This window comes from Symphalangus syndactylus, chromosome 1, assembly GCF_028878055.3.
Source record: "Symphalangus syndactylus isolate Jambi chromosome 1, NHGRI_mSymSyn1-v2.1_pri, whole genome shotgun sequence".
In the NCBI taxonomy this organism is placed as follows: domain Eukaryota; kingdom Metazoa; phylum Chordata; class Mammalia; order Primates; family Hylobatidae; genus Symphalangus; species Symphalangus syndactylus.
Window position 1 is genome coordinate 52,561,877 of NC_072423.2, and position 25,974 is coordinate 52,587,850.

The 25,974-nt window shown below is 33.9% G+C and overlaps 1 protein-coding gene across 12 annotated transcripts in view; it reads left to right on the forward strand.

The window, feature by feature from the left end:
* The window catches only part of NOL4 (nucleolar protein 4), a 380,020-nt gene that overhangs the window by 111,915 nt on the left and 242,131 nt on the right, over positions 1-25,974 (forward strand). For 11 of the 12 annotated variants that reach the window (XM_055234844.2, XM_055234854.2, XM_055234872.2 and 8 more), the window contains 3 exons: positions 7,249-7,360; positions 8,252-8,364; positions 18,795-18,927. In XM_055234844.2, coding sequence (XP_055090819.1) covers positions 7,249-7,360; positions 8,252-8,364; positions 18,795-18,927 — 358 coding nt within the window. Of the gene's footprint in view, positions 1-7,248; positions 7,361-8,251; positions 8,365-18,794; positions 18,928-25,974 lie in introns of those variants that run through there. The other variant, XM_055234958.2, reaches the window with a different exon arrangement.

Below are 25,974 nucleotides of genomic sequence, written 5' to 3' on the forward strand. Positions count from 1 at the left end.
CCTGGCCTAGTTGTCCCCATATCCTGGCTATTGTGAATAAGGCTGCAATGAACATAGGAGTACAGATATCTCTTTGAGATAATGATTTCATTTCCTTTGGATATATTCCCAGAAATGGAATTGCCGGATCACTCGGCAGTTCTATTTTCAATTTCTAGGGGAACCACCATATTGTTTTCTATAATGGCTGGGTTGATTTACATTTTCACCAGTAGTGTACAAGGGTTCCCTTTTCTTTACATCCTTGCCAATACTTTTTATCTTTGACTTTTTTATAATAGCGATTGTAACAGGTGTGAGGTGATATCTCATTGTGGTTTTGATTTTTATTTCTTTGATGATTAGTGATGTTCCACATTTTCATATACCTGTTAGCCATTTGTATGTCTTCTTTTGGGAAATGCCCATTCGTGTCTCTTGCCTATGTCTTAGTCTGTTTAGGCTGCTGTAATGAAATAATCTAGACTGGATAATTTAAAAGTAATGTAAATTTATTACCCATAGTTATGGAACCTAGGAAGCCCAAGAGCAAGCTACCAGCATATTTAGTGTCTGATAAGGAATCATTCCATGTAGATGGTGCCTTCTTTCTTGGTGGACGGGCAAAAGAGACAAGCAAGCCCCCTTAGACCTCTTCTATAAGGGCACTAATCCCATTTATGAGAGTAGAGCCTCCAAAAGGCCTCACATCACAACACTACTCGACTGGGGATTAAGTTTCAAAGAAAAAGTTTAAGAAGACACAGACATTCAAAACATAGCAGCCTATTTTTAAATCAGGTTATTTGTTTTATTGCTGTGAAATTTTTTGAGTTCTTTATATAATTTGGAAATTAACCCTTTATTATGTATGGTTTGCAAATAACTCCCTCCATTCTGTGGGTTGTCACATTCTATGTGTGCACACACGCATACACACACATTTAAGTCTTTAATCCATTTTGAGTTTATTTTTGTATAAGGTGTGATACAAGGGCCAATTTATTTCTTCCACATTTGGATATCCAGTTTCCAAATACCATTTATTAAAGAGATTATCCCTTCTTTTTGTGTGTTCTTGGTATATTTGCCAGAGATTATTCTTTCTTTTTTATAGTTTTCATTGTATAGATCTTTTATCGTCTTGGTTGAATTGTTTTTGTAGTTTATTTTATTTTTGATGCTATTTTAAATGATATGCTCTTCTTATTTTTTTGTATAGTTCATTGTTATGTATAAACATTCAGCTGATTTTGTATCTTGATTTTTTCATCCTGCAACTTTACTGGATTTGTTTATTAGTTCTAACATTGTTTTGGTGGGGTCTTCAGGATTTTCTCTCTATAAGATAATTTCACTTGTAAGCAAAGAACATTTTATTTCTTTCAAGTTTAGGTGGCTTATCTTTTTCTAACCTTTTATTACTCTTACTAGGACTTCTAGTACCATATTGAATACAAGTGACAAGAGTGGGCATCCTTGTCTTATTCTTGATTTTAGGGGAAAAGTTTTCATTTTCTCTCCACTGAGTTTGATATTAGCTGTGGGCTTGTTACATATGTCTTTTATTATATTGAGGTACATTTCTTCTATACATATTTGTTAAGAGTTTTAATTATGAATAGATGTCGAATTTTGTCAAATGCTTTTTCTGAATCTATTGAGATGATTATATCATTTTTATCCTTCATTCTGCTAATGTGGTGAATCTCATTTATTGATTTGTGTATGTTGAAACATCCTTGCATCCTAGTGATAAAACCACTTGACTATAGGGTATAATCCTTTTAATGTGCTTTTAAATTTTGTTTGCTAGTTTTTGTTGAGTTTTTCATCTATGTTCATCAGAGAAATTGGCTGTAAACTTTTTTTGTAGTGTCCTTGTCTGGCTTTGGTATCAAGGTAATGCTGGCACGAACTTGGAAGTGTTCCCTCCTACCCAATATTTTTTTTGTGTGTGTGGGAGGGCGGGGATGGAAGGAGTTTGAGGAGGATTATTGTTAATTCTTCTTGGAATGTTTGGTAGAATTTACCAGTGAAGCGGTCAGGTCCTTGGACTTTCTTTATTGGGAGATTTTTGATTACTAATTTGATCCCCTACTCACTATTGATCTGTTCATATGTCCTGCTTTTTATGATTCAGTCTTGGTATGCTGCACATTTCTAGGAATTTATACATTTCTTTTGTGTTATCCGATTTGTTGGCATATATAATTGTTCATGATTCTTATGATTCTTTGTATTTCTCTGATATTTATAATATCTCTTCATTTACTTATAATTATATTTATTTGATTCTTCTCTATTTCTTGGTCTAGGTAAAGTTTTGTCAATTTTGTATATCTTTTCAAAAAATAAATAACTCAGTTTCACTGATCTTTTTTATTGTTTTTCTAGTCTCTACCTTATTTATTTCTATTCTGATCCTTATTATTTCCTTCTGTTAACTTTGGCCATAATTTGTTCTTCTTTTTCTAGTTCTTTGAGGTATAAAGCTAGGTTATTTGAGATCCTTTTTCTTCTTTTAAAAACTAATTAATATTATTATTGTTTTTAGAAACAGGAAACAGGCTCTCCCTCTGTCACTCATGCTGGAATGCAGCGGCATGATCATAGCTCACCAGAGTCTTGAACCCCTGGGTTCCAGCTATCCTCCTACCTCAGCCTCCTGAGTAGCTGGGACTACAGGTGCATGCCACTGTGCCCAACGAATTTTTACTTTTTATAATCTTTTTTAGAGACAGAATCTCACTATGTTACCCAGGCTTGTTTCAAACTCCTAGCCTCAAATGATCCTTCCTTTTCAGCTACCCAAGTAGCTGGGATTACGGGCATGAGCCACCACCCCTGGCTCTTTTTTCTTAATGTGGCATTTATTGCTATACATTTCCCTGTTTGAACTGCTTTTGCTGTATTTCATAAGTTTTGATATGTTGTGTTCCCAGTTTGTTGCACTCAAGATATTTCTGGATTTCCTGTTTGATTTCTTCTTTGCTCAGGAGTGTGTTTTTTATTTTTACATATTTGTGAATTTTTCAATTTTTCTTCTATTATTGATTTCTAGTTTCACACCAGTGTGCTCTGTAAAGGTATTTCATATGTTTTAAGTTTTTTAAAATTTGTTAGGACTTGTTTTGTGGCCTAACATACGATCTATCCTGAAGATTCTTCCCTGTTCACGTGAGTAGTTTGTGTATTCTGCTGCTGTTGGGTGATAAGTTTTGTATATGTCCATTAGGTTCGTTCAGTTTCTAGTGTTGTTCAAGTCTGCTGTTTCCTTATTCATTTTCTGTCTGAACTATCTATTTACTATTGAAAGGGATATATTGAAGTTCTCTGCTGTTAATTTGTTGCTGTTTGTTTATCCCTTCAGTTCTATTAACATTGGCTTTATATATTTAGGTGCTCTGATTTGAGGTACATGTATATTTACCATTGGTAAATCTTCTTGATGAATTGACTTCTTTATCATTATATAATGACCTTCATTGCCTCTTGTGACAATTTTTAACAATCACCCTATTATGTTTGATGTAAATATAGGCAGCCCTGATCCCTTTTGGTTACCATTTGCATGGAATATATTTTTCTATCCTTTCACTTTCAGCCTATGTGTCCACTTATAGCTAATGTGATACTTTTGTAGATAGCATATAGTTAGTTCTTGTTTTTTTTTTTAATTCATTCAGCCACTCTGACTTTTGATTGGAGAATTTGATCCATTTGTATTTAAAGTAATTATTGATAGATAAGGACTTACTCTTGCCATTTTACTAATTGTTTTATGACTATTTTTCTTTTCTTCCTTTCTTGGTCTCTTCCTTTGTGATTTGATGATGTTTGTGTAGTTGTATGTTTTGATTACTTTTTCTTCATCTTTTGCATATCTACTTACAGATTTTTTCTTTGTGGTTACCATAGGGCTTACATAAAATAACTTATAACAAACTTTTTTTTTTTTTTTTTTTTGAGACGGAGTCTCACTCTGTCGCCCAGGCTGGAGTGCAGTGGCGCAATCTCGGCTCACTGCAAGCTCCGCCTCCCGGGTTCCCGCCATTCTTCTGCCTCAGCCTCTCCGAGTAGCTGGGACTACAGGCACCCGCCACCACGCCCGGCTAATTTTTTTTATTTTTAGTACAGACGGGGTTTCACCGTGGTCTCGATCTCCTGACCTTGTGATCCGCCCGCCTCGGCCTCCCAAAGTGCTGGGATTACAAGCGTGAGCCACCACGCCCGGCCATAACAAACTATTTTAAGTTGATAACAACTTAACTTCAACGGCTTCAATACTTGGTGCCTGTAGTGTAATGGAGGGCCTGTTGCTAGGGTCCAAAGTGAAGCTGAAGTTGAATGCTCACTTCACTCTCCTTCAACCATGTGGAGAACTTCTTTCTCCAAGTTGTGCTGCATGGGTTTGAGGGAGAGTTGATGTATATAATGTGAAACCGTCTTTTCCACCTCATTCGTTGAGTCTTTTCTTATTTCTATGCTCTACTCAGGTGCTGTAATTACTTAGTTGGATTCCTTAGTTGTCGTGAAGGTATTTTTGTGCATGGGTGGTTATTCAAGTTCATGTTTCTGTGAGGGGACAAATGCTAGGAACTCCTATTTCACCATCTTGGTGACTCCTGAAAATTCCGGGACTCTTAATTTCGAATAGGCCTGGGAGAAAAGATTCTGAATAGGGAAAAAAAGTTGTTTTTTTTTTTTTTTTCTCTTTACCTGCATTACAGGAGAAATACTTTTTTTCAGAAATGAGTATGAGACGTGAAAAGCCTGCTTGGAGGATCTTTCTTCCCTGTGCATAGGAGGACTCTGTGGTCTGTGGGCCCCAGTGAATATTAGGTGGGGAAGAAAAGATTCAAGGGGAATGGAATGCCATGGCAGGTGTTCCTATAACATGAATTCTAAACACCAAGAAAACTATTCCTAAATAAGTACTTTTATCTTATGTAATATATAGTGACATGGCAAGTACTATGTTAGAGCCATACCAGAAAGAATAATATGATAAAATATTTGCTTAAAAATATTTTCTAAGATACGAAGTGGGCTTTGTATTATTTCATGCACACATGTATACATGAACACAAACATATTTTTGACCATTACATGTAGTATTTTTCAGAGTAAAGCTATAAAACTAATGTGATATGATTATTAACAATTTCAAGAAAAATTGATTTGGGGCTAAATGTTGCTAGACAAATCAATTTATCATTGATTCAGGTCAATGATAAATCTATCCAGAAGGGATTTCTACACAAGTGCTTCATTAGCATGGGGAAAAGAGAAGATTTCAGAAAGTATCAGGGCCGTGGAAGCCGATGGAGTGTCTCTCCAACTCCAGCACTTACCTATCTATCTTTCAGTGAAATGTTTCTCTTTTATAAAGTAGACAAAAGATTTAATAGAAATCTAGAAAAACCAATGGAGCCTTTACCTAAAATCCTACTCGATAATAAATTTACTGGTCAGACGCATTAGTTCTAATGGACTGTAACTTGATATAATTTGAAATATAAAATATAAGGATGGAGCATGCATTATAGACTTTTTTTTTCTTCTGAATTAGTATAAAATATGTCTTCAGAGAGTAAGAAAATAATGATCTCTAATGAAATAAATCAGGTAAAATTGTTTATTCCCTCTGTAAAAATAGAAAAATAGGATTCAAATTCATATATACTGTATGTGTTTATAGAGAGAAAATGAATGAGAATGTAAATTATGTATATATTTTCTTATTAAATAATATAAAATTTTTCACAAAATAGTTTAGAATTGTTCTGATCATTTTCCACACACAATAACTGCATAGTCTGAAGCAGTATTTTTTGAAATCTGGATATCTTACTCTGTCAATATTATATTTAAAAATAAGAGTTCTATATCTCAACCCCTAGGAGTGTTGAATTTTAATGACCTGAATATGGATTATCAGTGGCAGATTTTAATTGTAAGCCTTTTTCTCCTCTTCAGTATTCTTATGGCTTCTTTTCCCTTAAAGTCAATAGGATAGGCTATGTGGTACAAAGTGATTTTATATTAAATTAAGAGAAAAATGAGCTTTACAATTTTGGGTCTTTGTATATGGGGTTTCCTCAAGGCTATGCTCCTATAGCATGGCTAAGCAAAAGTTGACTCCATCACCACTAAGAGAACTAGCACCCGTTTACACTCAATTATACATTTGTTGCACATTTTCTCTCATTTTTACTAATTTAAAATACATCAGTGTTTGTAAGGTTTCTATAGATCAGTGTTTCTATAGATGCACCTAAGAAATCATCTGTGGCATTTATGTCTTATTTGCAACTCATTTACTCCTATTGCTATTCCTATTGCTTGTCTTATATTTCATGTAAAATGTTAGTGCTATGGTGGAAAACTGAAGCCCTGCATCAGACTTCTTAGCAGCACTGAGTCACTGTCAGCTTTTATTTAAAGATATTCAACTATCTATCAGTTTCATTTAAGGAATTATTTGCTTTGATGAGAGAACTTGGTTTTTGAAAATTAGTATTTATAAAATTACTGTAATGGTAGTATAGATTTCTAACTTGATTGTAGATCATGGTTCTGAAAACAAAGCTCTATATAGGCCACAGAAAATGCTTGCTCTGACAGTCAGTGTGAGCTATTATGGACATACATTATAAAAAATTGACATAAAATGAATGAAATAGGTGGCCTAAATGCATTTCCAGGTGTGTCATTTTCTGTGGAAGGGATGATTCACTGCAGTAAATACATACATAAGTTCTGTTTGAATTTATTTTTTATTCTCACTTAAAATACTTTGAAAAGCAACAATGAAGAAATGTTCATTGTGCAAAATCCAAAGTTTATTGCTCCTACTTGGGGCTGAATTACAAAAAAAAAGTATTTAAAATTGGATATAAATTTGATTGTGCTAGCAGTAAGTTTAAAAACAATGTTGGCAATGTTTAATAATAAGGAAAATTCACTAGGACATCTGTACACTGTGATTATTTTACCTAAAAGAAATGCAAAAATATAAGCAGATGCCCATCGAGATGTGGTTGATTTTTGTCTCCACATGGCATTATTGGCTTTTATTAAAAGACATCTAATCAAGTTTGATAGATATTTCTTGAAATGATGCATGGTATGCAATGCATGCTTTCATTGTGCTTCCTGCCATTATGGAATAACGTGTCTTATTTGGAAATACAATGATCATTTCTGTTAAATCATGCTCAGTCAGCTTATATAATAACACCTATATTTTGTGAATCATTTCAGATTTCAGAGAGCTATGCCTTCCTACCAAGAGAAGCGGTGACACGATTTCTAATGAGCTGCTCAGAGTGCCAGAAAAGAATGCATTTAAACCCAGATGGAACAGATCATAAAGGTAGCTTCAGTGTCAAATAGTGAGATTTAAAGTAATTTTATTCATAATGGCCATTTATATCTCACATTTTTATAAAAATGTGGTAGACTGAAACAGTTCAACAAGTCAGATCATCTCATTTATTCAAGTAGGAGGCAGTGAATTTTGAATATCCACTTACAAAGTAATTCAGTGCTCATTCTTAGAAGAAAGACAGTTTCAGCTGTGGCAAATAACACTTTTCCCTGTAATAATGTTTTAATTTTCATTTATTATATGTATTTCATGGTATTTTAGATATATTCAGCAAGGAAATTGGTTTCTATCAATGTCTTTTTAAATCTACTGATTCCTTATTTCTAAAAATTATGAATAATGTGGAGTTTCTTTACTAAAAAGTTTTACATAAAAATTATGATTTGGCTTTAGCTCTCATTAAAATTATTGAAAACTATTTAGCTAAATATGACTTTCTCTCAGAGATTATATCAGTCTCAGAGATACATTTTTTGCTGGCTCATTCCTGTCTTGAAGGTTAAATAGAATGGCCAAAAGCAAAAAATTGAGCAAATTTCCTTCAGCATTCAAAAAATATATATAGAAAGTAAAGCAAAGAAGAAAAATACAAATAACTGTGTTAGTCACCACATTAGGTTTATTTATTGTTACTCATGATGTTTAAAAGTTCCCCTGCATTTATAAATAATTAATTTATTAGTACTGTTAAACAGTGTCAGTACACCTTTGTAGAACCTTACTAGTTATTTTTTCTACCATCCAACTATAATGCTACCATGCTTTAAGACCCTTGATATCTAAAATCCTGTTTCAATTTGGAGAAATAGATCATTTTCAAATTACAGGTAGAATGCAGTATCACTTTCATTACACATTAAAAATGTTTTATTACAGATAATGGAAAACCTCCCACTTTGGTGACCAGCATGATTGACTACAACATGCCAATTACCATGGCCTACATGAAGCACATGAAGCTGCAGCTGCTAAACTCACAGCAAGATGAGGTAAAATAAAAACATCTACATTTGTATTACTTACAAATTGGAACGAAGCTTGATAACCATGACTATCATATTAAGCATGATGGCATTTTGAAGACAGTAATTTATTTTTTAATGAATGAATCTCACCACGGTTGCATAGATAGAGAAAGTGAGCAGAAACTCCTACTCCACAATAGAGAGCCCCTGTCTTAACACCTCTGTCTTAGTGTTATGTGGGAACTTGTTTGTTCCCAAGAAAGCTACATTTTCCTTAGTAGACCATCACTGAGCTGGCCTTGGTAAAGTGCTACAAAGTTCAGAGGGGGTAAGTTCATAGTAAAGTATCCAAAATAATTGAGATTCTAAGGAAATTTAAGTACTAAGGCTATTTTGCATGGCAATCAGAAAAGTAGATTTAATGGGTATTTCAACTATTATCATTTCTCCACCATTCAAACCTTATGTAAATTTTAAAGTTATTTTTTAGTTAACTGCTATTCTATATATTATTTATTTACTTCTGTGCATTTCCTAGAGACAATCTGTGGTCATTCTTAATTGGAAGTGTTTTGATGTTTTAAGTTATCCTATTTAATTTGTATAGTGAAAATTTAGCAACATGCTGCATGTATAGACACTAAAAACATATTTCTTAAATACTCTGTAGGATTCTAGTTAGCTAGCCATTTTGGTTGAAGCTATGTCAAAGCAGTGACTAAGTTAAATATGTATGGTTTATATTCTCCAAAATAAATAACAGTAGCAGATATACAATAGGTGCTTAGTACATCCTTGTTGACTAGTTAATACTCAATAGATGCATTTGGGTTATTTATATTAGGAACAGGTTCAGGTCCTCAGGCTAATAAATTATCTCCTTGAAATTTCTCTAAAACAGGAAATGAGGTTAAATGTTTGTTTTTCAAATACAGAATTATTTGCTAAGCTGTGATTGTATTCTTTTAAAATTTCTTTGTTGAACTTACTTTATTCATAAAACTCAAATCAAGTTTTTAGTTTTCCTCTGCATTTAAGTAGGTTTAACCTCAAAGCTATATTTATAAAATTGTTTGATCTCAATAGACGTTATTCAGGGTATACTCCATACAAAAATTCATATTAGTGCAGTGGCAATATTGGATTTTATATTGCCATATGGCTACATATAAATAATTGAATAAATAGTAATAAAATCACTGGGTTAAAGACATCAATGACAGTTAAGAAAATACTAATGTCCTTCCATCCCTGAGACTGATTAAAAAAAAACTATCTTCACGATTCATTATATAGTTGAAAAAATTTTTTAAATGTCTCATTAACTAGTTAGAGCTGTCAGATTATTTGTAGGAAGCTCGTTTAGATGTTGATATGTTTATTTCTAGGCCAAAATGTAAGAAGATCCACTTTGTGCCAACAATGCGCCCACATACGCTGATCCCTTCTGGCTTCTAAAAAATCATAAGTATTTTACACAAAAGAAATAGATCCTTTAAATTTTATAACTAGATTAGAAAAATAACTCTTATCCTTACATTTTGAAAATACTAAATTGGATGTCACGCTTCCTTAAAATATTTAGATAAATGACTAGTTAGATTATTTGCAAAATTTTTAGAAAATTGTGTTTATTGAAAGATGAAAAAGGGGTTAAGTAAAGGAAGTCACATTAAAATGGAATGTAAGTGAAATATTCCTGTCTAACAAATTGTATTTAAATTTGAATAAGCATTAATCCAATAAGTTCAATCAATATTTAATCAGTACTTTCTATGTATCTGGCCCTCCTGAAGAAGAACAGTGAATAAATTGAGAAAAATCTTTGTCTTTTATGGGGGTAAACAGATAATAAAGAAAATAATGGCCATAGGTATATAAGAAGATGCTAAATGCTATTAAGAGAAATAAAGAAGGCCAGACATGGGACTCCCTTTAGAACTAGGGAATCACAAGTTTAAAAGGCTTTATTAAAATATATCATTTGAATAGAAGTGAAGGAAATGTGTGCATGTAGCAGAGGGATACAGTGAAAAGTTCCTGAGGCACGTGTATATCTAGTAGCTGTAGGAACAGCAAGACAGTCAACATGGTTGGAACAGAATGTTCAAGGAAGAGGAAAATAGGAGAGGAGTTTAAGGAGATAGTGGAAAGCCAAGTTATATAGAGTCTTACATTTTAAGAACTTTTAAATTTTACTCTGAGTAATATGGGGAGCCATTAGAAGGTTTTGAGCAGAGAAGTCATGTGATCTGATCTATATTTTAACATAATCGTGGGGGCTGAGGATAGATTGAAGAGGAAAAAAAACTGGATGCAGGGACACCAGTAGGAGGTTATTACAGAAATCAATGTGGGTAAGGAGTTAACAAAGCTGTATTCCTTCCTGCATGAGAAATTGGCCTTTGAATAACTTTTGGAGTTTGCTCTCCACAAAACTGCTAACATTGAAATGATAACTCTGTTACTGGGCAAAGTTGCTATCGCAAAAATGATTCCAATTGATAAACTGTATCAGAAGACTAGAAATATCTGGTTAGAATCTTTAGATTTCCTTGAGTTGGATGATTTTTGTAATTGGCATGTCCTTTGTGGGGACCTTAAGTTATTAACTGTGGTGTGATAAAAGATTTTGTCTCTTTTGGGGCATGGGGCTTCTCTGGCAAGTTTCCAACCTACCCAGTATGATTACTGTTTTCTTGTATCTGAGCTATATCACAGGAAGAGCTAAAGAAAATATGTCTAATTAACTATGTGAATTGCTACATGACCCCTGCAAGGGCTTCCATGAAAGAGAAACACCTGATGCTGCCCTGCTGGCAAGAGTTTCCTTTGCTACGTGTTTCTAGAAGAAGCTGATGCCAAGGGTTGTCGATGGTCATCTTATGAGTATACATTTTAGTTGGATTTAACAAAAGCTTCTGAAGGATGTTTCAGGAAAGAAGAAAATAGTGGCTCGGATCAAAGACATAGTGGTTTAGGTAGTGAAAAGAGGTGAAATTATGAATAGATTTTAAGTTTTGCTGACAGATTCGATGTGGAGCGTGAAAGTCAAGAGGCAGTAATGTCTCCAAGCGTTTTAATCTGAACAAGTAGGGTAGAATTGGTATTAACTAGTGTAAGAAAAACTGTGGGTAGAAAACATTTGAGGTATGATACTAGAAGTTCAATTGTCAGCTCTTCATTAGAAATTCAAGTATATTTAAGAGGTTTATTAGAGATTCAAGTAGATTTGTCAATTAGACAGTTGGCATGTGTAATTAAGAGCAAAGAACTAAGCTAGACATAAGGCCAAGCATCATCCATTGGCAGATAGTGTGTGAAGCCATGTGACTGAAGGTACTACCAAGGTAGTGAGTGTAGATTGAACAAACAAAGCCCAATAACTTTGATTTGGGAAATTCCAGTGTTATAACATCTGGCAGATGAGGAGGAACCAACAGAGGATACTGAGAAAGAGCAGCCAGGGTATTAGGAAAAGCAGGAGGGTTTGTGAACTAGAATAAAACTGGAAATAAAGTTTTTCAATATGTCTATGGTAATGTATTATGTCAAATCAAGTGATAAGTCAATTATACTGAAGTCTGAAAATTAAATTTGTATTTAGCCTGGTGGAAGTCAATAGTGTTCTCTACAAGAGCGGTTTTTATGGAGTGCTCAGGATGACAGCAGCAAGGCCATTGAAGAGTTTGCTATGAAGGGGAGCAGGGGAAAGAGTTCGGAGCTAGAGGGAGCATGGGAACAGGAGTTTTTTATTATATATTTTTTTCTAAAATCAGATAAATTATAGCATATTTACATGTTGATGAGATTCATGTAGCAGAGGAAAATAGTGATTTAGGAAAGAGGAAGGAGAATTGATGAAGCAATATCGTTGGCATTAATAGGTAGGATTTCTTGTACAAAATTGGAAAAGTTGGCCTTAGAATGCAGCACAGACAGGAGGGATCAGATAGAGGTAGGCAAATGGAAATAGTGGTGGAGATTATGGAATTGTTCTTCTGTTTGCTCCTAATTCATCAGTTAAAAAAAAAAGCAAGACTGAAGATGTTTGAGAAGGTGTTGAAAGTTTGAGAAGAGGAGAGGATGTGAAAAGTAGAAATCTAGACAGTGAGGAGTGAATTATCCAGGAAAATGGACCTCTTTTGGATTTCAAGTGAAGTCATTTAAATAATTGCTCATCTCTATGTCCAGCTATATAGGGGCATGGGTAGAAGAGAGTAAGGGAAAAAACAGAATTACTCATATTTTGGGTCTTGTCGAAAGAATAGAAGTGGTATATAAGGGTATGATTAAAATGACAAGCCATGGAATTCTAGCCACATAAGAATATAAGTGAGGTCATGAGAGAGGTGGGGCAAGAGCAGGGGAGATCAGTGCAAAAGGGTTAGAGGGTTAGAATCAAGGGGTGATAAATGTCAATGGGATAGAAATTTCACTGGAATACTAGAATACATGCAATACTAGAGCAAGTGATCTGGGAAATTTGAGATGTTGTGTAGCGAATGAGATGCTTGAAATCAAGATTTTGGAGGATGTGCAGTTGCTGGTAGTGAAATGCATAGAACATGATTATGAGAGCAAAATGGTTGAAGAAAGGTAGAAGACCAGATCATTAGGGAAGAGTTCATGGAAGTGACAGGTCAGGATGTTTCCAGAGATACTGAAATAATCAGGGACTGAAGCATGTATAGTTGTTGTCTTTTTTTTTTTTTTTTTTTTTTTGAGACAAAGTCTCACTCTGTTGCCTAGGCTGGAGTGCAGTGGCGCAATCTCGGCTCACTGCAACCTCCGCCTCCCAGGTTCAAGGGATTCTCTTGTCTCAGCCTCCTGTGTAGCTAGGTTTACAGGTGCCTGCCACTATGCCAGGCTAATTTTTGTATTTTTAGTAGAGGCGGGGTTTCACCATGTTGGCCAGGCTGGTCTCAAACTCCTGACCTCAGGTGATCCACCTGCCTCAGCTTCCCAAACTGCTGGGATTACAGGTGTGAGCCACCGTGCCTGGCCTGAAATAATATTTTTAAACAGTTTGCTAAGACTATCTTGTAAAAATGTCAAAACATGTTCAGATGTCAAAATTCTATTAAATTACTCTTTTTATGTACCCATCAAAGAAAGAATTCATGTGGAGAGAAAAAATACACAGGAAAATTTAGGAAACTGGCCATAAATAATTTACTACTTAGAACCACGGACATGTTGTTCCACCTCCATTTTGCAGATGGGGCACCAAGGTTTTTAGCTGATAAAACTTACCCTAATGATTAAACTGGTAAAGAGAAGATTAGATATTTGAACGTAGGTTTAAATAACTTTGGAGCCCAAAGTCTTCCTACTCTGCAACACATCTACTTAAAATTAGTATTAACTATTTGTTTTTTTTAAGCAACAAATCAATGTAAATAGAATGCTATGGTGTAGTTCAAAGGGGAGAAATAAGATGTTTTTCAGTTTTCTTTTGCTATGTACCACCCCTATAACTTAGTGTCTTAATACAACAATGATTTATTAATACTCGTTATTCTATGGCGTAAGCAGTTAGCCAAGAACCTCTGGGTGATTTATTTTGTTACTTCTGGCATAAGCTAGGATCATTTACTCAGTGACATTCAACTGGTAGCTGGACCTGGCTGGATAGTCCAAGAAAACCTTACTTAAGTACCTGGCTCCTTGATGCTCCTTTATGCTTCTTTACGTGACCTCTCACTCTCCATGTGACTGGCTTATGCTTCCTCACAGTGTGCTGGTCTCAGCGTAGTCAGACTTCTTATCTGACAGCTTTATTGTATGGCAGCTGGCTTCCAAGAGACAGGAAATGGAAGCTCCCTGTTGTTCTGGGACTGGCACAGCATCACTTCTGCCACATTTCTATTGACCAAAGCAAATAACAAAACCAGCCTACTTTCAATGGGAGGAGAGAGAAATACTGTTCCTTGATCTGAGGAGCGGCATGCATGTAATGGGCAGTGGGGAGGGGAAGGGATCCATGGTAGCCATCTTGGGAAATTATCCACTACATGGTCAATAACCATAAAAAAACCTCAACCTCCTACATTAACCAAAATAAAATTTTAATGAATTAACTTGTTATTTGAGGCTTACTACATTGAGAAAGATTTTACAAAATACTGTATCCAATATGAGATCATTTGACCTTCTTATAAACTATTGGTGAGGGTTTAAACTTGAACAAACTTTCTGGGGGATGATTTGATGATAATTATTAAAAACTTTTCAAATATATTTATATTACTTGACTATAAATTTATCCTAAGGAATGTGATATATAAAACAACAATTTATCTATTAAGATGTTTACTGTATTGCTAGTAGTGAATGACTGAGTATATTTTCAAGATCTCGCAACAAAGGATTGTCACTTATGCACTGCCCAAGATGGTAGTCATTAGTCACATGTGAATGTATAAGTTTAACTGAACATTAATTAAAATTAACTAAAACTAAAAATTCAGGTCTTAAGTCACACTAACCACATTTCAAATGTTCAATAGCCACATATGACTAGTATTTACCTTATTGAATAGAGAATATTATAGACCAATTCCATCATTGCACAATGTTTTCTTGAACAGCACTAGACTGGGCAGATAGCCAGCATTAAATAGCTCATTGAACTACATGTTGCAGGACACCACCCCAAAGATTCTAATTCTAGGTCTGATATGTGGGACCTGGGGATATGAATTTTTAACAGGATCTACACTCATGCACACTGAGGTTTGAGATGATGAGTTTCATAGAGATGCTGATAATGTAAGCTTTGATTTGAGCAGATGAAAAGTTTTAAAAAATCAACAGAAGAGAAGATTGGTGGGAGTGGTTTTTAAGCAGTCTTATGGGAAACTGTAAATATTTGATTGAATAGCATACACGTTATTTGATAAACAATGGATAGGGCTGCAAATTTATAAGCAGAGAAATGACATGTTCAGAAATGGGAAGATTAATTTGGCAATTGTTAATAGGCAGGACTGGTGTAGAGAAACTGGATGTGGATAAGTTAACTGGGAGACTTATTACATAGTTTAGGAAATGGCAAAATACAAGTTTGAACTAATCAGGCAGGACAATAGCAGGTGAAATCAGGAGGTACATGGTAGAGACCCTTTATAGATAATATCTGGAACTTGAAAACCAAAATGAAATATGGAGCAGATTAGGGTCTCCATTTCAAGCAATTTCTGAAGATAGAAATAAAAGCTCAATAACAAAGCTTTTGAGAAATAAATAAGTGCCATGTTTAAAAGGGAAAAGACTGAAAAGAAAATTATTTGTTACAGTTAAATTGTTCTAATATTAAAACATTAAGTTTCAAGGAGGCAGAATTACTATAGTCTCTGGCCATGACTTTCATTATCATGAGATTTTAGTCATGTAAGAAATAAGCTCACACAGTATGATGTGGAGAGTTTTTTTCTGGTTGTCAAACAAAATAGATTTTCATAGAGGAAAGGAATTAGATGAATGGTCTAGAGATAATCATGAATAAAATACTTAATATTAGATCAGTCAAGTTTTCTGATTCCTTATTCTTAGAAGCCTTCAGTAGTTTCTTCCTAGTGTAATTAGTATTTTATCTATGTTGGTAAAAAAGCACAAGCTTATATTTCATATACCTCTGCTAGCTTTTATTAAAAACAATAATCAATTATTAACTAGAATAGAATATACAGAATGAATACATGCACTTAGTCTCATTAAAGCTCTATAACAAATGTATAACAATTGAATTCTAATAATTCTAATAAGGAATGTAATTGTGAAAATGAATTATATTTCATATGTAGTAGTGGAGGAAAATATTTAAAATATTCTCAATCATTAAGCCACTTATGATGGTAAATAATTTAATATGTTTTTTAATTACAAAAATAGATAACTATATATTTGGTTACATAAACATTTTAATCTCTCATCTAAATGTATTAAAATGTATGCTGGCAAGAGTGTCAGCATACATTTTAGTGGTGATAAAAAATATATTGATTTTCCATAATATGCTGTGGCTGTTTTTACAACCATTTCATAGAACAGAGGCTGTGACTTGAATCTTTATATTTAGCTCTTCTATAAACATAAATACACACACACATATATATCCTCATATACATATACATTTTACATATTTATATGCCATATAAATGATATTTTACTAGATTACTTATAGTTAGCTTTTTGTGACCTTTATAACAAATACTTATAAAGACTGTTTATATGTTTATGTAAACACACAGCTACTTTAGTAACACATTTTGTTTGCCTTTACCATTATATTGAAATGTGTTATAGTTTGTTGTATATGTTCATATACTGTAATAAATGTGCATAATTTTATATACTGTAGAGTTTATTGTATATTCCATATAGTAATATTAAACAGTTTTATTGTGCTTATCATGTACCTGACATTGTTCTAGATACTTTAAATATAGTACATGCCCTCACTCCTCATATGACTCTGTGAGATTGGCACAATTTTTATTTCCATTGTATAGATAAAGCAACTGAGGCACTGTAAGTTAAGGTAACTTGCTTAAGGTAGCATATCTAATAACTGGCAGAATATGGACCTGAATCTGGGAAGTCTGGCTTCTGAGAATATCCTCTAAAATACTATGACATCACAGAAACTATATATAGTGTATCTAATAGATATCTGTATCATCTATCAACGTGTGTATATATGTATCTATTTGTATATGATCGACACTAGTAACAAGTCCACATTGTTATCACTGATAATGTCAGTCCACATTGAAGTCTCTTATTTTTGCGTGCACACACACACACACACACACTAGAATTTAGAATTGGAGTAAACATAATGTATTGAGAGAGGGCATGCAACTAAGAGAAGTCTATGTGGCTGATTGTCCAGACATCTAACACAGTGGCATTTCCTTACTGACTTAATGAAGAGCTAGTGCTACTCAGTGTGCCCAAGCATGACCCAATCTTTGATAAAGGAAAGACACCACAGCCAAAACCACCGAGCCTGACTTAAGAATCAGAATGCCAATTTATTAGTCTGCCAGGATGGTCTTGTTCATTAATAATAGAAACTTCTTTGCTGATGCCAAGATGTCATTTATGAAACCAAGGTAATTCTTCCTATTCAAATATATTGTTTCCTCAAGTCTGGATGACTTCATATGGCTACCGGTTCTAGTACATAATAGCAGGGAAAACGATTTAACTTCTCTGTGCCTCAATTTCTTCATCTATAAATTGTTTGAAAATTTGTAGCTAATTCATAGTTGGGATAAAATATAAAGAACAATGCATGCAACATAAATAGCACTACTACTGCTGATTATTATATTAGTGTTAAACGTTCAGATCAAACATTTACAAATTAAAGTCAAAGCTAGAGATTTTGATTAAACATTTACATTTTGCACAGGTTTCCCGGGCCTTCCAGCCTGTATAAGTATACCATTTGTCCAAAAATCAGTTCTCCAAACGAAGTTTGCTTCAGTAAAACGACTGCAATAATATATCCTAGATGTGGTTTAATATTTGGAAAGTTTTGATAAATTGGCCATTTGGCAAACTGGCCTTTTGGTAATTCCATTTTATGAACTGACTTTTAGTAAATGTTTCATGCACAATTTTACCTAGAACTCCTCTTTGTGGTTGCCGTGCAATTTATATTTGCTTGTAAAGAAAGAAAGGGTGTGCTAATATTACCTTGCTCTCCATTACATGTGGACTTTGAACCTAATATATAAGTTCGCTTTATTAGAATCTATCCTGTTTGCCAGTGAAAATTTTTTTATAAAGCCCTTTCTGCATTCTAAGATTTTTGCTTACAACATTTTTTGGTCATTTAGTTTTTAATCAAAACTTGTATTTCTCTTTATGTTACATTTTATGATTAACTCTTTTAGAAGGTATTTACTATAAAATCACTCTTTATATTATTTCACAAGTCTTGAAATTCCTTGAAGGAAGAAATTATTCCTTTTTTTTTTTTTTTTTTTTTTTTTGAGACAGAGTCTCGTTCTGTCGCCCAGGCTGGAGTGCAGTGGCTTGATCTCGGCTCACTGCAAGCTCTGCCTCCCGGGTTCAAGCCATTCTCCTGCCTCAGCCTCCCGAGTAGCTGGGACTACAGGCCCTCACCACCATGCCCGGCTAATTTCTTTTTGTATTTTTAGTAGAGATGGGGTTTCACCATGTTAGCCAGGATGGTCTCGATCTCCTGACCTCGTGATCCACCTGCCTCGGCCTCCGAAAGTGCTGGGATTACAGGCGTGAGCCACCATGCCCGGCCCATTGTTTGTTATTTTAAACATCTATTAGTTTGTAACATATTTTTCTGAATTCTTTAAAAATTTCCTGGTTAAACTTCAATTGACTGTGTAGGTAAAATGGTTATTATTTAAATGTATTATATTTTAAAATGCTTGATGATATTTTAAAACTATTTTCAGGATGAAAGTTCAATAGAAAGTGATGAATTTGACATGAGTGATTCAACACGGATGTCAGCTGTGAACTCTGATCTTAGCTCCAATCTTGAAGAAAGAATGCAAAGTCCCCAGAATCTTCATGGCCAGCAAGATGGTAAGCCTTTCAGTTTTACTGAATAAGCAAAACAACAGCAAAAAAATGAGTCAGAATGCATGGAAACAACAACTACCTCTTAATTCTTGTGTCAATTTTTAAAAATCTACCTGTTTCTATGTGAACTTTTCTCTATGTATTTAGGTTATATCATCCACTTCACTATTTTTTAATTCAAAATTTTGTTCAAAACCAAGGTGTTAGACTGATTTATAAGCAGATATTGGTTATAAAATTCAAGTTAATTCATGTTTTGCTCCCTGAACTTAAAATATGTGTTAATTCAATACAGTTTGGTTTCTGTGATATTTTCTAGCTTTGATTTCTTGGGCTGTCATTCTTCTGACTAAATTAAGCATTTAAATATGATCAAAAGATTAATTTAGATGTTTATCTTTTATGTAAAAGACAAGTTTCAACTAAGAATCACTAGATATTAAAGGAACTTTTACCAGAGCAATAGTGCTGAGTAAGACGATATTTTGCTATGATTTTTGAGCTACTTTATTCAGCTGTTAAGGAAAGAAAGCTCATGATCTCTTATTCCTGGGTTCATTAAAGATTTCTGAATCAGCCTATTGTTCTTGATAGGAGGAAAGCTAGATATGTAGAGAAAGTAGATGTCATACTAACATTGTAGGCCTAATATTTTTGGAGATCTTTGAACACTACCTTTGTAGATTTTTATCTTTGTAAATATACAATTATGTATAGAAGTCAATGTGACTTATTTTCGTAATTGCGGACAAAAAGGGTTATAAATAGAAGGAAATTGGCCAATTATATTCAAAATTTGTGTATTATTTCTGTATTTAACAAGTTCATATGAACTTTTTGATTGAAGAGTTTTGTACTTACATTTATAGATACTGAAAAAATCTTTGCTTTCTCTGACAGTTGCTATTACAAACTGGTTGCAAAAGATTGCTGTATTTCTAGCTGCTATTTGTGTTCTGTTTGTGTTGGCAAGGCTTAAGAAATCCCTAGTTCTAAGCATAAAAAAACGTCCAAGAACAGAGGGGCTTTTCTTTTTCTCATTTCAGATTAAGATGCTGGTGTCCTTGTTAGCATGAGTTATAAGAAAATGAGGAATGCATTGATTATCCGTAACTTTAAGATTGTACTTTAATTGCTACGTGCTAAAAGCTATTGTAGTAGAAAAGCCATTTATTTGGAAATATTATAAGAATGAAGTTTTTCTGATTTAGATATAAATTTTCTCTTTTCTTCTAAAACATGAGTAGGCATTCCTCAGATTTTGTATTTTTTTAATGGCCATTGTATAGCACCAAGATCATAGAGTAACTGAAATATTCTTAGTAATGTACATCACTCCATTAATTTGCTTATGCATTTAACTTAGGTATCTCCTCATCGTCGTAGTCTATAATTTTAGGGAATATAGATAATGTAGATGTATAGAGAATGTAGAGGATGTCTCTCATTGTGCAAATTCATTGTTTACTTGACTGAAGTTGCAAGCTGCAGGTCTTTGGCTATGGCACAGCTGCTGTGATATAAATCTATATTGATTTTAATCAAATGCAGTAGAATAACTCCAAATATTATGTACTCTTAGGGAAAAGCACTTTCTCATGATATATTGATGAATGTTTCAAGGGTAATCACCTATCTAGTTATTCCTTTTCTAACCTAGGCCTAACCCTTCCTTGCCTTACATGTAAGATACTTTTTTCTTACATTTCTTGCTGAGTTTTCTCTTGCAATGATCCCTCCTCTTTCTCCTGCATCAGAGGTTTTCCCCACTCTACTGGATTATTAGAATCTACATACAAACATAATTTGATAAATATCTTCTTTAAAATGCCTTGATTGATTTTATCTTTTTCCATTTGTGCTGCTACAACAAAATACCTGAGTCTGAGTCATTTATAAAAAACAGAAATTTATCTCTCACAGTTCTGGAGTCCAAGATCTAGGTGCCAGTAGGTTCAGTGTCTGGAAGAGCTTGTTCTCCCACGATAGTACACTATTGCTGAATCCTCCCGAGGGAAGGAACACCATATCCTCTCATGGTGGCAGGATCCAAAGAGGGGTAAACTCCTTCTGTCAAGCCCTTTTGTTTTATTTTGTTTTATTATTTTATTTTTGAGGTGGAGTCTTGCTCTCTTGCCCAGGCTGGAGTGCAGTGGCATGATCTTGGCTCATTGCAACCTCTGCCTCCAAGCAATTCTCCTGCTTCAGCCTCCTGAGTAGCTGGGACTACAGGCACACACCACTACACCCAGCTAATTTTTTTTTTTTTTTTTTTTTTTTTGTATTTTTAGTAGAGATGGCGTTTCACCATGTTGGCCAGGCTGGTTTTAAACTCTGACCTCAAGTGATCCGCCCATCTCAGCTTCCCAAAGTGCTGGGATTACAGGCAGGAGCCACTGTGGCTGGCCTATCAAGCTCTTTTATAAGGGCACCTAATCCTATTCATCAGATGAGACTGACACATCCTAAAGGACATACCTCTTAATACTGCTATGTTGGGGATTAAGTTTCAACATCAATTTTGGATGGGACAGAAACATTCAACCATATCATATCCCATTGCATCTCTTCATTCATTACCCTATTTCTCTGCACCACCCCTGCAAAAGACTTTATGATGAAACTCTGAAAGAGTTGTCCCGTTATTTCCACTCTACCCTTTTTGGCTCATCTCAAGTAGGCTTTCATCCTTGCCACCGACTTCACTTGTTCTTGTGAACATCACCAGCAGGCTTCTTGTTGCTTAATTCATTGGTCACCCCTTAGTCCTCATCTCCTTCAATGCTACTGTTTAAGGACAACGCTCCCCCCCTCTTTTTTTTCTGGTGCAATTTCTGTCTCATTCATCTCTGTGGGCTCCTTTTCTATGTTCTATTCTATAGATGCCAGAGTGCAGGCTTCAACTCTCTCTTCCTTTTTCTCACTCCCTAGGACACCACATGTAATCATGTTGTTTTCCATACCATCTGTATCTAGATGAATCCCAAATTTATTTCTCCAAGCCCTGACATCTTTCCTGAGCTCAGGACTATCTCCCCTTACCTATTTCCTAATTGTTAACATTCTTCAGTGGACTTATCACTGTATGAAACTGCATTATATTTCTCACTTATTAGCTGTTTCTCTTCTAGAATGAAAATACCATATTAATTAATGAGTCTTCATATGCTTAAAGTTTTCCTTTCATTGTCTTCACTTGAGTTAGTTCTTACATTCTCCATCATTTAAATGATTAAAATATAACTTTTCACCATAATTATATTTTGTAACATAAGTTTTACATATTTATCTTCTTTTCTTCTGTCCTTCCTTCTGACAATGGTACTCTCCTAGGTAATCAATATTGACAACCTTCTGTAAAATTTCTTTTTTTCCTGTTTACAAATACACACCCTTATACATATTCAGAAAATCTTGTCATCAAAAACCTAGAATTATGTCATTTATGCTCTTCTGTATCTTGATTTGTCTAACATTACCTTTCTTTTAGAGCTTCCTATATTAGGGGTGTGTGTGTTTGTGTGTGTGTGTGTGTGTGTATCACAGTAAGAAAAAAAAGGCATGGGACCTACCTCATATAACACACAATTTTAAGGAATGTGTATCAAACTCAGTGTTGCCACTATTGACACACAACTCTTTGTTGGAGAGGGATGTCCTCTGCATTGCATAATGTTTAGCAGCTTCCTGGCCTCTACTTGCTGCATGTTCTTAGCTCCCCTTCTCCCAACTGTGACAAATAAAAGTATCTTCAGATGTTTCAAATGTCCCTTGTGGGACAAAATTACCCTAAGTTGAAAACAAATGGTATAGGTTGAGAATAAGGGTCTGTGCAAGAATCCAGTATGATGGGGATTGAGGAGACACAGTGGAAAGATGTTGAGAAGAAGGGGCTGAAGAAAAGCCTAGGAATCAGTGCCCAGTTGTCTTTCTGCAATCTCAGAATAGTGTCACACTGTCCAACATGATAGTCGCTCTTGATATTGTGGCTATTGAGTACTTGAAATATGGCTAGTGTTACTGAGAAACTATTGTAATTTAATTTTAATTCAAATTTAAATAGCTACACGTGACCGGTGGCTACTGTGTCAGACAGTGTAGATATAGGTCATTATTTTATTTTGACTGGCAGTTAAACTCTGTTCTCTGCAGCCATTGGTTGAATGTGTCTGAAGTCTGGAAAAACTATAGGAGAAATTCCTATTTTAACAGTTGACCGAAATCCCTGTTTAATATTTTGAAAATCTAAACAATACAAATATTTTAAGTTAAATTAAAAATGTTTTTTTCTTTAACATTAAGTGATTAAGATTTTATTTAGAGAAATTGAAGTAGGATATTATGATTTTTATAAATCCTTCCTAATAATTATAACAGGTAGGTATAAAAATGTCCTTATTGGGCACCATATAAAATGAAGAGTAAAATAACTTTTTTTACAATTTTTATTTCACTATGGTTATAGAAAATTTGAAAAGTATTCATTAAAAATCAAGGGAAAAGAAGACTATCAAATGTGCATTGTTTTGGAAATATATATATCTATATATATAGATATGTTTACACTCAGAAAATGTGAAAAAGAAGAAAAATAAATATTTTTCCCCAGGCTAGATAATTAGATAAAGGTCAAGAAGACACAAGCCTGAATGAAGAATTTGTAATGAGAAGAATGCTTCAGGATTAATGTATAGTATTCTGCTTCTTTTGCCTTTTTTAGGTTTATAATATTTCCCTAACTCAATAAAAACATAAAGGCAAAACGTGCATAGAAGCTGAATTTTTGCATAAAAAGTATTTTACCCTCATTTTTGGTTTTGAGGAAACTATGTTGAGCTATTTAAATTTTTTTTTACAGACTTAAAAGAATGTTTTTAAGTTAAAATCATTTAAAGGTTATATATACATCTGCTTTACTCATGAAAGCATGAGTAAAAGCACAACACCTTGAAGGTGTTGTGGAATATAAGGAGCTTATTAGAAGGAAGTTTTGCTATGCAATGGCTGTGGTTCACAGAATTTCAAAAAGCATCTCGAGGCCTAACAGCTAAAGGCATCCTTCAAATATTCAGCAATTTGTAAGCATTCTTCTTGTTCTGCCAGCCATTTAAATGGATTAGAAACAGAAATTTTGTCAGTTGAGCTTCTGTGTTTGAATCTCAGATCCTAGACATTTATGGCAGCATGGATTAGCTCAAAAAAGTATTCTCTTTCCTAAATCAATTATTTACTTTATTGTGAATTTGTACCTTCTAAAACAGCCAGTGTTCATTCCTTGTCTGAAGTTATTTTAAAAAGATATCTGGCAAAAGAAAAGTGTCAGATTTAGAAACAGACTTAAAGTTTCAGTTGAAAATAAGCATTTCACTTCAGTTTATAGAAGGATACTTTTCTAAGAACCATTTTAATCACTTTTCTGAATTAACACTTTAATGTAAACTATGGATGTTTTGTAAGGGAGTATTTGTGCTTTCTTAAGCACAAATAATTAGAAAGATTATTAGATATTACCAATATATTTATGTATTTTTCAATTGCAACAATTTATATATATATATATATTTGCATTTTTTAAAAAGATAATAGGAATACAAAGGAATGTTGAGGCATACCCTTAAATTCTCTGTATGTCAGCTTAATCAGCTATAAAAGCTATTAAGAAATCCATTTAAAATATTTCTATATTAAATATTTTCCCATGGTCCTTTGAGCCTTTTGGCTTCCATAGTAAAAATCTTTGCCTCCCACTAAGACACATATGATATATTAATAGAATTCACCAAAAATAGGAAGCATATTCAGAAGCTAGGTAGTCAAAAAAAAAAGGCAAATATACCATTCAGAGATATAATTCTAAAAGGTAACTCACCTGGATCCTTGGGTATACTTAGGACAAGGGTAAATGATGTGAGGTGCAATATTTCATTCTTCCCTCAACTAATACATATTAAATTCTAGCATAAGTTGGACAATGGATTTACAAGCATGAACATTGCATATTAGATTGAACCATATGAAATTGCTATACTTCCTTGATTTGAACTAATGGTTCAAGCTTTAAAATAGCTTAAACTAAAATATGAAAGATATGGAAACAAAGTGTTTTGAAACAGAAATGCAGAGATGCATTTGTTTCAGATAGCAATGATGCTCACATATGTACATTGTGTATCTCTTGACTTGTACACTCGTAAATTATCACAGTCGTCTTTTCAGTGGAAACATAGAGTGGTGTAAGTTAACAAAAAATAGCAATCTGATTGTGAGATAAATAAGTACATTAACAGATACGATTGTTGGGGTTTCACTTTTTCTTATATCCTAATTCAGATTATGTGCTAAACTGGCCTCCTGAAACTCCTACATTGGGAATTTATTTTAAAAATACAGATTCATGGGACCCATCTCAGATGGGATGACTGAGGCAATTGTGTGGGATGTAAGAATGGGAACCAGTGTTCCACACTGTGCTTGTGAAGATATTCTTTACTATTCTACCCAGCTGTTTTGGAGTGTCAAAATGGCAATAGGTCTAAAGGGGATTAAGTCACATTGGGGCACTTCATGCTCAAATGTTGTGACCAGTAACTTCTGAGTTACTTTTTGAATGAGGAATAGCATGTAAGTTCATTCCTAGTATATGTATGTGTTTGTATGTGTTTCAGTTAGCTCTGTTTTCTTAGTTATGACATTTGCCACATATGACAGTTCTTTTATAACTTTTGAAAATGCTCCTATTCTACTCTAAGAAATTTTACAATCTGTTTTCAATCTCATGTATATGAACACTGCATACACTGGACTTTAGAACACACACACAACACACATGAAATACTCCTTTGCAATGCTTTTTTTACTGCCCAGTTTATATGTGAATAAAATTTTAGTAAAAATATGCTTGTGGCTAAAATTGTATTTAATTTGGTTGAATAAGATAGTTTTATGTAATTATTAAAGCATATAAACCAGCAGTAAAAGCAAGAACTATGTACTGTTCACTATTTAATTTCATTGGAAAATTTAATAAAACATGTTTTTAATAAAAGTGAT